The sequence below is a fragment of the Hylobates moloch genome, unplaced genomic scaffold (genome assembly GCF_009828535.3).
Source record: "Hylobates moloch isolate HMO894 unplaced genomic scaffold, HMol_V3 SCAFFOLD_2, whole genome shotgun sequence".
Taxonomy (NCBI): Eukaryota; Metazoa; Chordata; class Mammalia; order Primates; family Hylobatidae; genus Hylobates; species Hylobates moloch.
In genome coordinates, this window is record NW_026652277.1 from 16,403,280 (window position 1) to 16,418,088 (window position 14,809).

The 14,809-nt window shown below is 39.8% G+C and overlaps 1 protein-coding gene across 1 annotated transcript in view; it reads right to left on the reverse strand.

Moving 5' to 3' along the window:
- RSU1 (Ras suppressor protein 1) overlaps positions 1–14,809 on the reverse strand; it is a 224,852-nt gene that overhangs the window by 103,942 nt on the left and 106,101 nt on the right. Inside the window, exon 8 of the mRNA XM_032163998.2 lies at positions 4,427–4,559. Coding sequence (XP_032019889.1) covers positions 4,427–4,559 — 133 coding nt within the window. The remainder of the gene's footprint in view (positions 1–4,426; positions 4,560–14,809) is intronic.

Genomic DNA, 14,809 nt, shown 5'->3' on the forward strand with positions numbered 1-14,809 from the left:
CACAATGAATTCATTGTTTTGTTTCAAGCATCCATGTCTCCTCTTGGAGTCCATTAGAGCCTATAAATCAGATCATCCATCTTCTCTGCCCTAGACTCAGAAGAACCTGAGGATGTGCTCGGAGGAAGGTCACCGTGAATGCCGATCACAGACGTGAATGAAAAGAAAACATTCCGGTGAGTTTTTTAGTTCTTTATTCCTCTCATTTAGGTAATGGGTTAATCGGTTAGAAAAAAGGGGTTGGGGTGGGGGAGGGAGGAGGAGGTTCGCAGGCATTTTAAGGGCCAAAACCAAAAGTATGCTTTCATGGTAGTTTAAAGATAGACAGACAAATACACATTCGCAACACACAGACACTGATAAATATCTAAGTAAGGATTCTTTTTAATAAAGGGGAAGTATGCAGCTTAAACAACAGAGACAAAGAAGTGAAAATTAGGAACTATAATAAGTTTTAGACTAGAAGATCAAAAACTAAGGCAATGAATGTGAAATTTGCTTTTTTAAAAAAACTATGAGTATCATCAATAAACTGCCTCCCCCGAAGGCTGCCACATATAAAACGTTTTTAAAAAGTAGCCAAATACCTGTTAATTCGCATAATATTTTTCGGCTAGGATACTAAAAATCCCCTAATTATGAAATGGCTGCTTCAAACAAAGAGTTGAGTTGGGTTCTAATTATATGAGGATATACTTAATATAATACAGATCTATTCATATAAAGGAGGCCGTTAATTTTGAAAATCAGTGTGTGTTAATCTGGTGAAACACAACAGCGGCATTTTTGTGCGGGTTTTTTTTGTTTTTTTTAATGACTAAGAGTTTGACTTATTGTCTTATCAGCTAACAGTCCATATTTTGGGCTAGTATGTTTGACAAAGGGGTGACGACAGCTGCTACAGGAGAATGAGAGAAGGACAAAAAAATTGAAATACACAAAGTAACCAACCCTCTTCTCCTTCCCAAGGAGGAGAGAAGAGAACTCACAGCAGGACCCTGCCCTAGCACAGCTCATGTACCTTGTGACCTCCCAGCAGAGGATTATGTAGATGCCCCTAAAAGCAGCCATTATGGAACCTGCTGGTCCCCGTGGAAAGGGGGCAATGGCTCTCCTGTGCTTACTGAAGCTTCTTCTTTTTTTTTTTTTTTTTTTTTTAAACACAGTTTCACTACGTCACCCAGGCTGGAGTGTAGTGGCGCCATCTATCTCAACTCACTGCAACCTCCACCTCCCAGGTTCAAGCGATTCTCCTGCCTCAGCCTCCCAAGTAGCTGGGATTACAGGCACCCATCACCACACTCGGCTAATTTTTGTATTTTGAGTAGAAATAGGGTTTCACCATGTTGGCAAGGCTGGTCTTGAACTCCTGGCCTCAAGTGATTCACCCTCCTCATGGTGAATCACCCCACAGTTCACCCCAAAGTGCTGGGATCATAGGCATGAGCCACCACACCCAGCCTACTGAAGCTTTTTAATGTTGACTTAACTGCATAAAAGGTAATCCAAGGCTCCATGAGGGAATGAAACAGAAAAAGTTAGCAGACACAGTGCTTAGACTATGCCAACCCCCCAAAATAGGATGCTAATAACAGACATAAAAACAGATATACCAATTATATTATAGATACCTCTCATTTATCCAGAATCCTAACCACATTCAAATAAGTTACAATAGTCTGTAACAATGCAGAATGGTAATTAATTGCCTAATAATTACTTTGAGGTAATACAAAATCCATAAACTCACAATTTAATCTTTTAAAATTAAAAGCACTTTCATATGCAATGTATTCTCATCCTCTGTAAATTATAAACTGATCTATGGAAAATTAAAAATTGTTAACCAGAATAATAAACAGAGAATTTCCTCTAATTCCAGACGGCTAGGAGTTTGTTCATGCATTTTCCTGTATACTATCATATACAGAATGACTTTTTTCAAGATACCGTACAAACCAAGCTCTAAATAGCTTCCTGTTTACCAAGAAAAAAATTAGAGCCCCATCTAAAACTCATGAGAGCAATGATTAACAATTTAAAAGGAACAAGATAAACAATCATCTACTAATGTGTGACTATATTTTCACACATTTTCATAATTAACTAATTTCTAAGGGTGAGCTATATTCGTATTTTTTAAAAACTGTATCTGTAATAACTGTACATATCTACATGGCTTATGAAACAATTAATACATATCCTATACCTATCTCATTTTATCCTTAAGGCAAGCCTTTAGACTTATACTGTGTCATAGTATTGTCTAAAATAATCTAAACCACGCTTTACGTTGCTTTTATATAGGAGGATACGGTATCATTTTGGCAATTTTAGTGTATTTCATTTTATGGCCATTGTTCTTTTTTCTTTTCTTTTTTTAGGGATGGAATCTTGCTCTGTCGACCAGGCTGGAGTGCAGTGGCACGATCTCAGCTCACTGCAACCTCTGCCTCCCTGGCTCAAGTGATCCTTGTGCCTCAGCCTCCTGGGTAGCTAGGATTACAGGCACCCCTCCACCATGCCCGGCTAATTTTTGTATTTTTAGTTTCACCATGTTGGCCAGGCTGATCTCAAACTCCTGACCTCAAGTGATCCACCCGCCTTGGCTTCCCAAAGTGTTGGGGTTGCAGGCGTGAGCCACGATGCTCAGACCGGCCATTATTCTTTACAGCTTGTCTTCCCTGTTTCTGTCTGGTGCAAACATGGCCACAGCAAGTGCTAAATGTCTGACCAGGAGCATGGCGCTCAGGCTACACGACTGCAGAAATGCAGCTAGCCATTTCTGGGAACAGGCTCTGCCCTGCCAATCAATCCTGACCCACTGGCCTGGCACAGATTCAGAGGGTTTTCTTGAGTGTGGGACATATTTCTGACACAAAAAAAAAAAAAAGAAAAGAAAAGAAACTCTTAACTAAATGTGACCTTTAGCAATCTTCTAGCTTTCTTCCAATAGCTGGGATGTTAAATTCTCAAAAGTTGGTGCCAGGCTGGGCATGGTGGCTCATGACCGTAATCCCAGCACTTCGGAAGATGAAACCAAGATTGCTTGACACCAGGAGTTTGAGACCAGCCTGGGCAACACAGGGAGACCCCGCCTCTGCAAAAAATTAAAAAAATTAGCTGGGCACGGTGGTATGCTCCTGTAGTCCCAGCTACTTGGAAGGCTGAAGTGGAATGATTGCTTCAGCCCAGGTGTTTGAGGCTGCAGTGAGCTGTGATTGTGCCACTGCACTCTAGCCCAGCAATACAGTGAGACCCTGTCTCTTAAAAAAAAAAAAAAAATTAATTAAAAAATAAATTTTAAAAGTTGATGTCAGACACAAAAACAGATTACATTTGACTAGGGATGTTTTTGTCTTTTTTGTATATGCTTAAAATTATACTAGATCTCAGCATATGGGGTCAGGCAAGTATGTGATAAATGACTGTTTTGCAGCTGGGGGCTGGGATAAGGTAGGAAAATAATGATGGTACATATAACAACAGAAGCACGTGGAAGTGGCAGAATTCCTTTCAACCTTGAGACATGAAGGAAGAAAGAAGCAAGAATGGTGAGGTTTTTGGGACAGTTTTGCAGAGACTCCTTTCACCTAGAGTGAGGACTGGAGGTATTTTGATGCTGTGACTTTAAGCTGGCAGATTCCGCTTCCTCTCCTGCCTTTTCCTTTTCTCTAAGAGATTATCTCACTAGAGTAAAAGCTTCTCTATAATAGAATGACGCATTGCTAGTACTCTCTACTGATTTTATAAATAAACTGCTTAACAATTTTGTTCAGAACACTTGTAATTCTTTGCATTCACAGAAGAAAAAAATATGTTCTGATCTGAATGGTGAATTTCCTTAGTGCCATGAATATTCAACTAATTTAATACCTCAAAAATTCTCTAAAGAAAATCGGTAAAAATCTCCTTGAAAATATCAATAAAAAACAATTTACAAATAGAGACAATGACCACATGCTGTTTTTTCTTGTTTGTGTCTTTTTCTTTTGAGAAAGGGTCTTGCTCTCTCATCCAGGCTCGAGGGCAGGGCAGGGCATGTCCACGGCTCTGTGCAGCCTCAATCTCCTGGGCTCAAGTGATCCTCCCAACTCAGCCTCCAGAATAGCTACAATGACAAGCATGCACTACCATGCCTGGATAATTTCTTTTTCTTTTGTAGAGATGGGGTCTTGCTATGTTGCCCAGGCTGGTCTCAAACTCCTGGGCTCAAGCAATCCTCCAGTCTCGACTTCCCCAAATGCTAGGATTACAGGTGTGAACCACACCACACCTGGCTGACATGCAGTTTTTAATAAAACATTTTAAAATGCTAAGTGTTAACTGCCACCAATAGGATACTGTCACATAATATTTTTAAAGGCATAATTATAAATACTATAAAATCACAGTCTACTATTTCAGAAAATCAGAGTCTACTTACTATTTGTATGTCTCAGAACGGATATACTCAAAAACATGGGACACGCCAAGCTGGAACTGGTCTGCAATGGGGGTCACCCAAGGATTGTTCTCTGCTTTGAATACCTGCTTCTGGCCAGTTAAATCCAAGTTTCCTGGGGAAAAAAAAAAAAAAAGAAAAAAAGTGAAGTTCACTTCATCCAATACAGACCAGGTCTAAGAAGTCCTTCTCAGTAATCACAGCCTAAGTACCCTAAATCAAACCCTAAGTACCTCTTGGGTCATTTGATGTCCTTTAAATTTCTTAACCCAAGTCATCACAGGTACGCAGTCATGACAGTATCTTGGCTCAAGAAATTAAGTACAAAGGAAAGAAGAAAGAAGACAGATGGAAAAGGAAAGCAGAGCAGAGGGAAGGAGGTATTTGCTGCAGAGACAAAAATGACTTGTTCAAGATTAAGAGAACTGATAATACGAAAACCATTTGAAATTCTATCTTGACCACGTCAGTACGCATCACGCCTTGTCCTGACTGATCTGGGCCCAATCTGATCAACACCACTTTTTTCACCAACCAAGACAGCGTATGAATGGAGAAAGACGGGAATATTACCCAAGTTAAACTGTTGTTACTCAAGTATAAGAGCACAAGCACATCCCGGAATCAGCCCTAAATGAATCTCATTAACATGGCAGTGATAAAGACTAATTACCTTTTAAAATCATTCCTCATTTCACTCTCCAGCAATCTGGAAGGTCAGATACTAATATTACTTTATAGGTGAAGAAATGGAAACTTAAGGAAATTAACTAATATGCCCAAGATCAGAAAAAGCCAGCGTGAAGATTTCAAGCTGATGCTCAATCTCATATTCCTTCTACAGTGTCTGGAGAGGCCATCAGGTTACATATCAATCTAGATAAGGTTGAGTTAATGAAGGTAGCATAAAAAAGCCAGCAAGCACCCCTCATCTGGATATCCTCTGTTGATGACCAGTTGACTGTTTTTTTCTTCTTTTAGATATATTCAAAAATGGAAAAGGCAATGTGTGAAAGAACTTCCTAAAATGCGCTCGCCTATGAAAGCAAGAAGCAGAGACAGAGAAGTGAGGCAGCAGGGATATACGTGAAGGTCTGTCCCTAAAAGTCCTACTGAGGAAATCAATTTTCAGACTTCTCGTCCACGGCCTGGCACTGTTTGAACCTAGAGACACAGCAAAGATTCTTGCTGAGACACAACTGAAGTTACGTGCTGTTGCTGTTCCCAGACTCTACTGCCTATGTTTTCACAGGTGGTAACTCAGGACAATGAAAACATATTCTGGGAGGCAAGTACAGCACAAAGCAAATCATTGCCTAGCTGATCTGAGCTTTGGAAATGAAAGGATAAATGAAATTTTTTATGAGGAAGATAATGCAATATTGCTTCTTTAAACAATATAATAGATACTTTGAATCTTTCCTTTTTGTTCTATGAACTTGCAACTATTCAGAAAAACAAAGAAAAGAAAAACGACTACAATTTCACAAAATCTTTTTAAAGAAAATAGACACTACTAAATATCAAGAGAAATTCATCATCTTTCCAAAGCCACTAATAATTTGTTGGCACTTGGTACAAAAATAAGCAGATTCAATTATCTCCAAGATTATCAATATTGTCAATTTCCTCATCTTAATGGTTAAACATCGTTAGTCAGATATTAAGTCACTTGGGAAATTAGTGAGCTTGATTCTCTAAACCATGAATCAGAAAGCTGCCTAGGGCGAATGAAAACCCAAGGGTGGTATGCATTCTGCTTAGCTGAGTATCTCACCTGGGTTTGATCTTGTTGGCAAGGGGCTGCCATTGATCTTTATTTTTATCTTTAATTAGGGAGGAGGTTTTTAGAGTCCCAAGAATGAAACTGATCCCTTGTTTACATTTCTCTATAATTCTTATTTCCTCTTAAAATCTAGTTTGCTGCACTCAATTTATCTTGTCTTCCATATAATTCCTTCATGGTTTTTTCCTCCAGTTTTTCATTTTCCTAAAAATGAATATAATATACATTCCTGGAAAGAAGCCATCCATTTAAAAACAAGTCTATTTCTGACATGTCGTGTTTTATGTGCACGATGGTATGTTGTCCATCGTGCTTAGGAGGCAGGGCTAGTAAGGGAAAGGGTTACAAACCGGACAACAGTGACTACGGTGCAGCAATGCCCTCATCTGTTGGGAACGGCAGTGCTGGAGCTCAGTATATCTCTCTTAAAACATTCACCTGAGAAACAACCTATGCTTACATCTTGTCATCTTCCTGCCTCTAATCTCTGCCCACAGACATCAGCATGAATCAACTATGAAAAAAATAAACTTGAGGTGTTTGGAAAAAATGTGTATCCTTGGCCAGGAGTGGTGGCTGATGCCTATAATCCCAGCACTTTGGGAGGCCAAGGCGGGTGGATCACTTGAGGTCAGGAGTTCGAGACCACATGGCAGTTTGGCCAACATGGCAAAACCCAGTCTCTGCTAAAAATACAAAAATTAGCCAGGCGCAGTGGTGCGCATCTGTAGTCCCGGCCTCTTGGGAGGCTGAGGCAAGAGAACTGCATGAACCCGGGAGGCAGAGGTTGCAGTCAGCTGAGATGGCACCACTGCACTCCAGCCTGGGTAGCAGAGCAAGACTGTCTAAAAAAAAAAAAAAAAAAAAATATATATATATATATGAGTGTGTGTATTGCAAAGTGGATGAGAAAAAAGATGCAAAGCCATGAAAAGTATAAACTACGTATTTATGGAATAGGACAGAAATGAATTCCTAAGCTAAGGGGATTTTCTAGTTAGTGGGTATTTTGCCCTAAATATCTTTCCTTCTTCTGCAAAATTGGTTATCCTAATGAGAAATATAGTCGGAACTTCTAGTTGGTAGAATTTTATTCTGTTGAAGAAGCGTCCAGGGTTTTCAATCATTTACACAACTGCTTTGCTTTTAACATCCGGTTCAGAGGAGGGATTGCAGGAACACACCTTTTTTTTTTACTTTGGGAAGAGTGAGAAGAGGAGGGAAGTCAGCTACATTTGGGCACAGAGCATTTCTCACCACACTATATTTTCAGGGCCCTTGGCGAGCATGAGAACAACGTGGAGCAGAGAAAGGATCCGGGAAGGATGACACATACAAGTCTCAGCTATTTCAAATTTTCCCTGGGAAGACTTGCTTGGGATAACGAGGAGAAGAGACTCTTCTTTTCTAGCCTGCCTCACAAGCTCCCTTCCGCTGAGTCCCAAGCCTTGCCCGATCATCCGAAACTGGAGGTATGTTATGAGTAAAGCTGGTTTTAAAGACCCCTCCTTGAATTTAAGGAATAGGTACGTATTTCTGTGGGAAAGGAGCACTCGTGTTCTACTACTGACAGCCTGCAAAACCACTCTGGAACGCACACAGCCTCTTGTTAACTTATTAACAGCATCTTACTAAGCGTGCAGTCTTTTCAGTGGTAATCCTCTGAAAATAATGTACTAAAGTTCTATGCTCCCTGACTGCCACTCATGGAAGGAGAATAATGCCAAGAAAGGTCAGCCATGTTCTCTGGGCCCTTTTGTCTGAAGCCTGTAACCCCCTGGAGATCTGTCAATCCCAAGTGATGTCTCTATTTAGGTGCTGTCAGTGGAGATGCCAGAGGCATCACAGATTGCTAATGACGGCTGCTAACTGGAGCACACAGGAGACGCTGGATGCGAGCTAGACATACTCCCTTAAGGGAAAAGGAGTCACACGGTGATGTCTGCAAGTCAGAGTTAACAGAAAGGACCACAGGCTATTCACGATCATCTTCACTTATATCACTTTCAACTCATCTGCACATTTTAACTGGGATGGGGGGGACAGATGACTGGGTTACCCTCTCCACCCTCATTTGCTTACTTCGGTATCAAGCAATGCTACTAAATTAAATTCACAAGTGCTTCCTAAAGCTACATGAACTTTAGAGCCTAATGGAAAAGAATGATTAGGGTTCACTGCGGAAAAAAAGAAAAGAAAAAAGCTTCTTGTTTGATGTTGTTCTTTCTTTTTAAAAAAGAGCCATAAAACCCAGGTATAATGTCTGTAGCAAACCTTAAAGGAGGAAACTATTATAAATGACAGAGATGGAAACTGCGCGAGCCAAACAGAGCAATGCCTGCTTGGAGTTAGAACTGGGACTTGCTGTAATAGGGCATGCTTGTTTTGTTTTTCAACTTAATATCACCGGTGGATAACACAATACCTGTTTCTGTAGCACTGCAATCCTCCCAGCAAGCGATTTGTCTCTGGGTTCTCTTGCCTCACTCTGCACCAGTCGGGGATGAAGCAATTTCAGAAGAGGGTTAATATAATTAGAGTAAAGCTGGCCATTATATTGTGTGAAAAGATGACACCCGACTCATATTGGCCTAGCAACAAGTTACCATTGCCTCGGCAGAGCTCGTCTGTCAGCTGTCGGAGGTAGGTTCCCTTTTAAGTAATAACATGCAGGAAGCATCTCACCCCGCTGTCAGTCAGCCTGCAATCGCCCTGACGCCGCACGCTTCAGTGCGTTGAGTTAGGAGCCCTCACCCATCCCCTTTATTAGAAGGCTGAGCGGCGCTCTGGTGGTGTTCTAACAAGGATCAGGCAGCAGGATTAAGCACTGTGACAAAGAGGATCTAATAAGCTAGAAAGTGGTGCATCTACAGACACGCTGGCTGGCTCCCAGACACAGATTCACTTTGCTCACTCCTCAGTCGGAAGGCGCAGGCCACTGGGGAAGCCAGGCAGCGCCGTGATTAGCAGTGACCCTCTGACCGATGCTGCTATGAAGATCGTATATCACTCAGAGGCTTATTCTGCAATTGCAAATTGGATTTTCCATTTTATTACCTGCAAAACGACCACATATGCTTCTTTCCAAAGCCTCTACTACAGCAAGCTTTGCCATGCAACTGCAATTGTGTAAACACTAAATCATGCAAAACACTCATTCTCCTTGCTGGTTATAAATGTGATTGAATGCAACAGGCAATTGCAGCCCCATTAATAAGCATGCTCATTTTCACTTATGGAAATTGGTTGCTTCCATAATCACACTCTAAGAATTCTTCCTGAGTATTCAAAATCCTGAAACATGTGGCTAGCAGCACCATTTATCACACAGTAAGCAATCGAGGCGATCTGGGCAAATTTTTCACGTCATCAAAGTAGCATTCCCTCCCTTCCTAATTTCAAAACAGTACAACAGAGAGCTTTTTTAAATTAATGCACTCCAAAAGCCACGCTCTCTCATTCACTCATAAATATCTAAGATTGTGGTCTAACAAGGTAAAACTAAAAAAAAGTGGCTGATTGGGTATAGTCCATCATTTCTATACTAGATTTGTCCAAATCCAAGCAATTGATTTGCTCCGAAAGGATCGAGATGGGACATAATAACAGCTGAAAGATCACCTCCTCTCTGCAGCGAATCCTCACAGGGAAGCTAACCACAAATGACTCCAATACAAAATAAAAGCTACATTTAGGGACACTCTCACATAGACAAAGATTCTACATGTAAGTCCCCATAATTCTCATTATGATGTGCTAGGCTACTAACTATAGCAGTGCATGATTACAGACAAATGGCTGACTCTGGAAAGTTCCTACTTTTTCACTTCTTTAGGAACACACTTTACTGAGTGGAAAATAATCAGAAGGCCTATAAAATGCTCATATTGTAATAGACAGTGTCTGCAGTAACTAAACATTGGAAACAACCGGAAATTTCATTACCAGGTGATAAGCAGAATAATGTGCTATAGCCATACCATGAAATGCTATTCAGTTATTAAAATAGTTACCCGTATGCACTGACCTGGAGGGAGGTCTGTAACTGTAATTAAAACAGTGAGGATCTACTAAGCTTGCTATCAACCAATTTTTGAAAAAATACAGAAGAAATCCATATATGTATATGACTAAATGTTTATGTGTAAAAGAAAAGGATAATATTAAGTTATTAAGGTTGATTTTCTCAAATAAGGGAAATATTAATGTTGGTTTTCTCAAATTAAGGTAGGGCAGGAGGCTTAACTGGCAGAGCAAAGGATAAACATTAATTATCGATTTGGAGAATTCCACGTTAACAGTATGGATTATTCTCATAATTAAAAAAGATTCAAATACATTGAAAGGGAATGGTCAAAAACAAATTCAAAGCACATGGTGCACACTAATTGGTACAAAACAGTATCCCTTAATTTAAGTTTAGCCTATTGCGGTGAACATCACGCTTGTGGCCCATTCTCTTTTGTCTGCGTAATAGATGACGGTCTATAAACCTAAGTGGAATGAGAATCTAGGTCTGAGGTTGCTTTTCTTTCTGTGCATCATCAGTGCAATGTAAGCTGAGATGTCTCATGACAGCTCTCAAATTTATTCTGTGGGGAACGCAAGGCCACACTGTCATTCCGGGAACTGTCTGCTTGGCCTTTCCAGCAACACATTTTTAAAAGAGGCATTCCGTACATTTAATACATGCATTGCATTGCTGCTTAAAGATACATACTAAAATAAACGGTTACTCTTCGGATCTAGTTGGGGAAGATAGTACAACTTACATTAAAAAAAAAAAAAAAAAAAGATTTAAAAAGAGAAAATCACCACCCTACCAAATGGTTCCAACACAAGCAGCACCTGATTTAAGTGTGTGCTGGTGTGAAGAGGCCCAGAAGTCCTTATGCCAATGAAGAAAAATAGCATTTTACATTGCTTCCATCTGATGCACTTCTTGGCCATTTGATATCTGCGGTCCAGGTTAAGAAGGGATAGAAGGAGCTCTCAGTTGCTTATAAATATAATTAACCAGCAACAGAACAGTGCCATCCTCAACAGTCACCTCCAAGGTTGCCTTATGTTGCAAGTTGAAATGGCTGTTAAGTAAATAATTTATGTTTTAAACCTGGCATTCATTTAGGATTTCTTCTTCACATTCTTCTAAATGTGGGAGGCAATCTTGTTTTTCCTTGCCAGATTTCCTTTTTATTGCTCAGGTAATGTTAGGACATAACGGACAAAAGTCTCGTGGATCTGGCTCCTGATCCCAAGAACCATTCACTGACTTGGGCAAATCCCAGAGTGAAGGAGTTGAAGATTGGAAGCCTCTGCCTAGATTTCAGAGAATGTAGGGAAAAGCCTGGATGTCCAGGCAGAAGCCTGCTGCAGGGGCAGAGCCCTCACGGAGAACCTCTACTAGGGCAGTGTGAAGGAGAAATATGGGGTTGGAGCCCAGACACACAGTCTCCACTGAGGAACTGCCTACTGGAGCTATCAGAGGAGGGCCACCAACCTCTAGACCAGAGAATGGTAAATCCACTGACAAGCTGAACCCTGCACCGGGGAAAGCTGCAGGCACTCAATGCCAGCCCATTAGAGCAGTCACAGGAGCTAAACACTGCAAGGCCACAGGGAGACATCCAGGGCTTTGGAAGGCCATCTCTTGAATTAGAGTGCCCTAAATGTGGAACATGGAGTCAAGGGAGATAATTTTGATGTCTTAAGATTTAATGACTGCCATGCTGGGTTCTGAACTTCCATGGGAGCTGTAGCCCCTTTCTTTGGCCAATTTCTCCCTACTGGAACAGGAGTATTTACCCAATGCCTATACCTCCATTGTATCTTGAAAGTAACAAACTTATTTTTTATTTTATAAGTTCACAGGTGGAAGGGACCAGCCTCATCTCAGGTGAGACTTTGGACTTTTGAGTTAATGCTGGAATGAGTTAAGACTTTGGGGGACAGTTGGGAAGGCATGATTAAATTTTGCAACGTAAGAAGAACATGAGATTTGGAGGGGCCAGGGGCAGAATGATATCGTTTGGATCCGCAACCCTGCTCAAGTGACAGGTCGAACTGTAAACCCCAATGTCGGAGGTGAGGCCTAGTGTGAGGTGGCAGGATCATAAGCATAGTCCTTCATGAATGATTTAGCAACATCCCTCTGGTGCTGTTCTAGTGACAGCGAGTAATCATAAAATCTAGTTGTTTAAAAGTGTGGGGCACCTCCCCACTTCCTTTCTTGCTCCTGCTCCCACCACGTGAGTCATCTCACTCCCCCTTTGCCTTCTGCCATGATTTTAAGTTTCCTGAGGCCTCCCCAGAAGCCGAGCAGATGCCAGCATCATGCTTCCTATACGCCCTGCAGAACTCTGAACCAATTAAACCTCTTTTCTTTAAAATTACCCAGTCTAAGGCATTTCTTTATAGCAGTGTGAGAACAGACTAATACAGCAGCATTGGTTGCGTTACAGGAATGGACAAACATTTTCCCTACATTGCTGGTTAGAATCCAAACTAGCACCTCTTCTCTGAAAAGCAATTTGGCAATTTATATTAAGAGTTGTAAAAATGTTCATACTGTTTGACCTGGTAATTCCACGCTAGTAATAAATTTATGCTGAGGAAATAATCACTCATATTAACAATGATTTATGAATACAGATTTTCAACTGAGTGTTGCTTATGTCCTTCTGAACAACTAGAAACAACTCAGATGTCTGGGGGATGGTTCATAATTATGAGACACCCAGAGCATGGTATAATATGTAGCCATATGATTAAAAGTGTTTTCAAATAAAATTTAATGACATGGGGCAATGATCATGACATAATATTGAAGGTCAAAATGAAGGCTACAAAACTTAAATAGCATGATAACTTTTTAAAACACCATAAATATATACACAGGTATATAGGAAAAAGAATAGAAGAAATACACATATAAGTGTATATGCATATGAACAGAGAAAAGACTGGAAAAAAAATCTCAGAATTTAAAGTGGTTATTTTTGGATGACAGATCATAAATGCTACCCTTTTCTGTTTCCCAGATTTATTGAAGCAGGGGTTCTCAAACTTGAGTGTGCACCAGAATATTTTTTACAGAATGACTAAAACTTCCAGAGTTTTTAGTTTCATAGGTCTTGGGTGAAGCCCTAGTGTTTGCATTTCTAACAAGTTCTTAGTGGATGACGGTGTTTCTGGCTGAAGGACCAGACTCTAAAAAAATCCCTTTTCTTTCACAAGGATAAGATTTTTAATATTAGAACTTTAAAATTTTAAATAAAAGAAAAAATTAAATCTATTTTGAGTACTGAAAAAGAAATGTGAATTTTTAGATACTATCACAAGTTCTACAAAGGATAAAAACCCACCAACTAAAGAATCGTTATTATCATGATAATATTGGTTTTTATTTGGTATACATGTACTGTGTACCAGGTATCATTTCGGGAGCTTTGCATACATTATTCCAGGGTGTCACAATAATCTTGCATAGAAGGCATTATTATGACCTCATCTTAAAATTAAGAAGCAGCAACTACCATTTTGGGGGTTTAGGATTCATACTCAAGGTCACGTGACTAGTAGACAGCCAGGCAGGTATTTAAAAACCAATTTATCTGGCTCTTTCAAAGGCCTTGGTCTTTCCAGTACATGACATTTAACAGATTTTCTCCCTCCTGTAAAAAGGTACTGAATATTGTTGGTATAATCAATAATGTGACATGATTTAGGAGCACTGGGTTGTTATACACAAAAACAAGTCACTCACCTCCCTCACAGGGCCCAGAATTCTGTCATCAGAATCATTCCCTTTGGGCTGAAAGCCCTATTACCTCCAGAAATTTTATGTTTAAATTAAAACACCCTAGTGGGTAATGCATTAGGTGAATACACTTTCTTTTCTTTTTGTTTAGTTTTTTTTGGTTCTACTTTAAATTGGTTATTTTTTAAAAAATAATATACTCTGCTTTTATTAGTTGACTGGTTAGTTTTTCCACTTTTTATTTGCATTAAAATACACATAGGATAAAATTTATCATTTTCATGATTTTTAAGGGTATGGTTTGGTGATATTAATACATTTGTAATTTTGTGCAAACACCACTGTACCATCTGCCTCCATAACTTTTTTTCATCTTGAAAAATCTGAACTCTAAAACCATACAACAATAACTCCCCATTTCTCCTTTCCCTTATCTCTTGGCAACCACCATTCCGTTTATCTCTATGATTTTGACTGTTCTAAGTATCTCATATACATGGAATCATACAGCATTTTTTCTTTTGGACTGGCTTATTTCACTTCATATAATTTCCTCAAGGTTCATCCATGTTGTAGCATATGTCAAAATTATCTTCCTTTTAAAGGCTAATATTCCACTGTATATACAGTCATCTCTCAGTATCCATGGGGGACAGGTTCCAGGGCCCCTGTGGATGTCAAAATCCACAGATGCTCAAGTCTCTCTTATAAAATAGTGTAAATTTTCATATAACTTATACACATGCTCTGTATGCTTTAAATAATCTCTACATTATTTATAATACAATGTAAATGTGACATAAATGATTTTACGCTATAT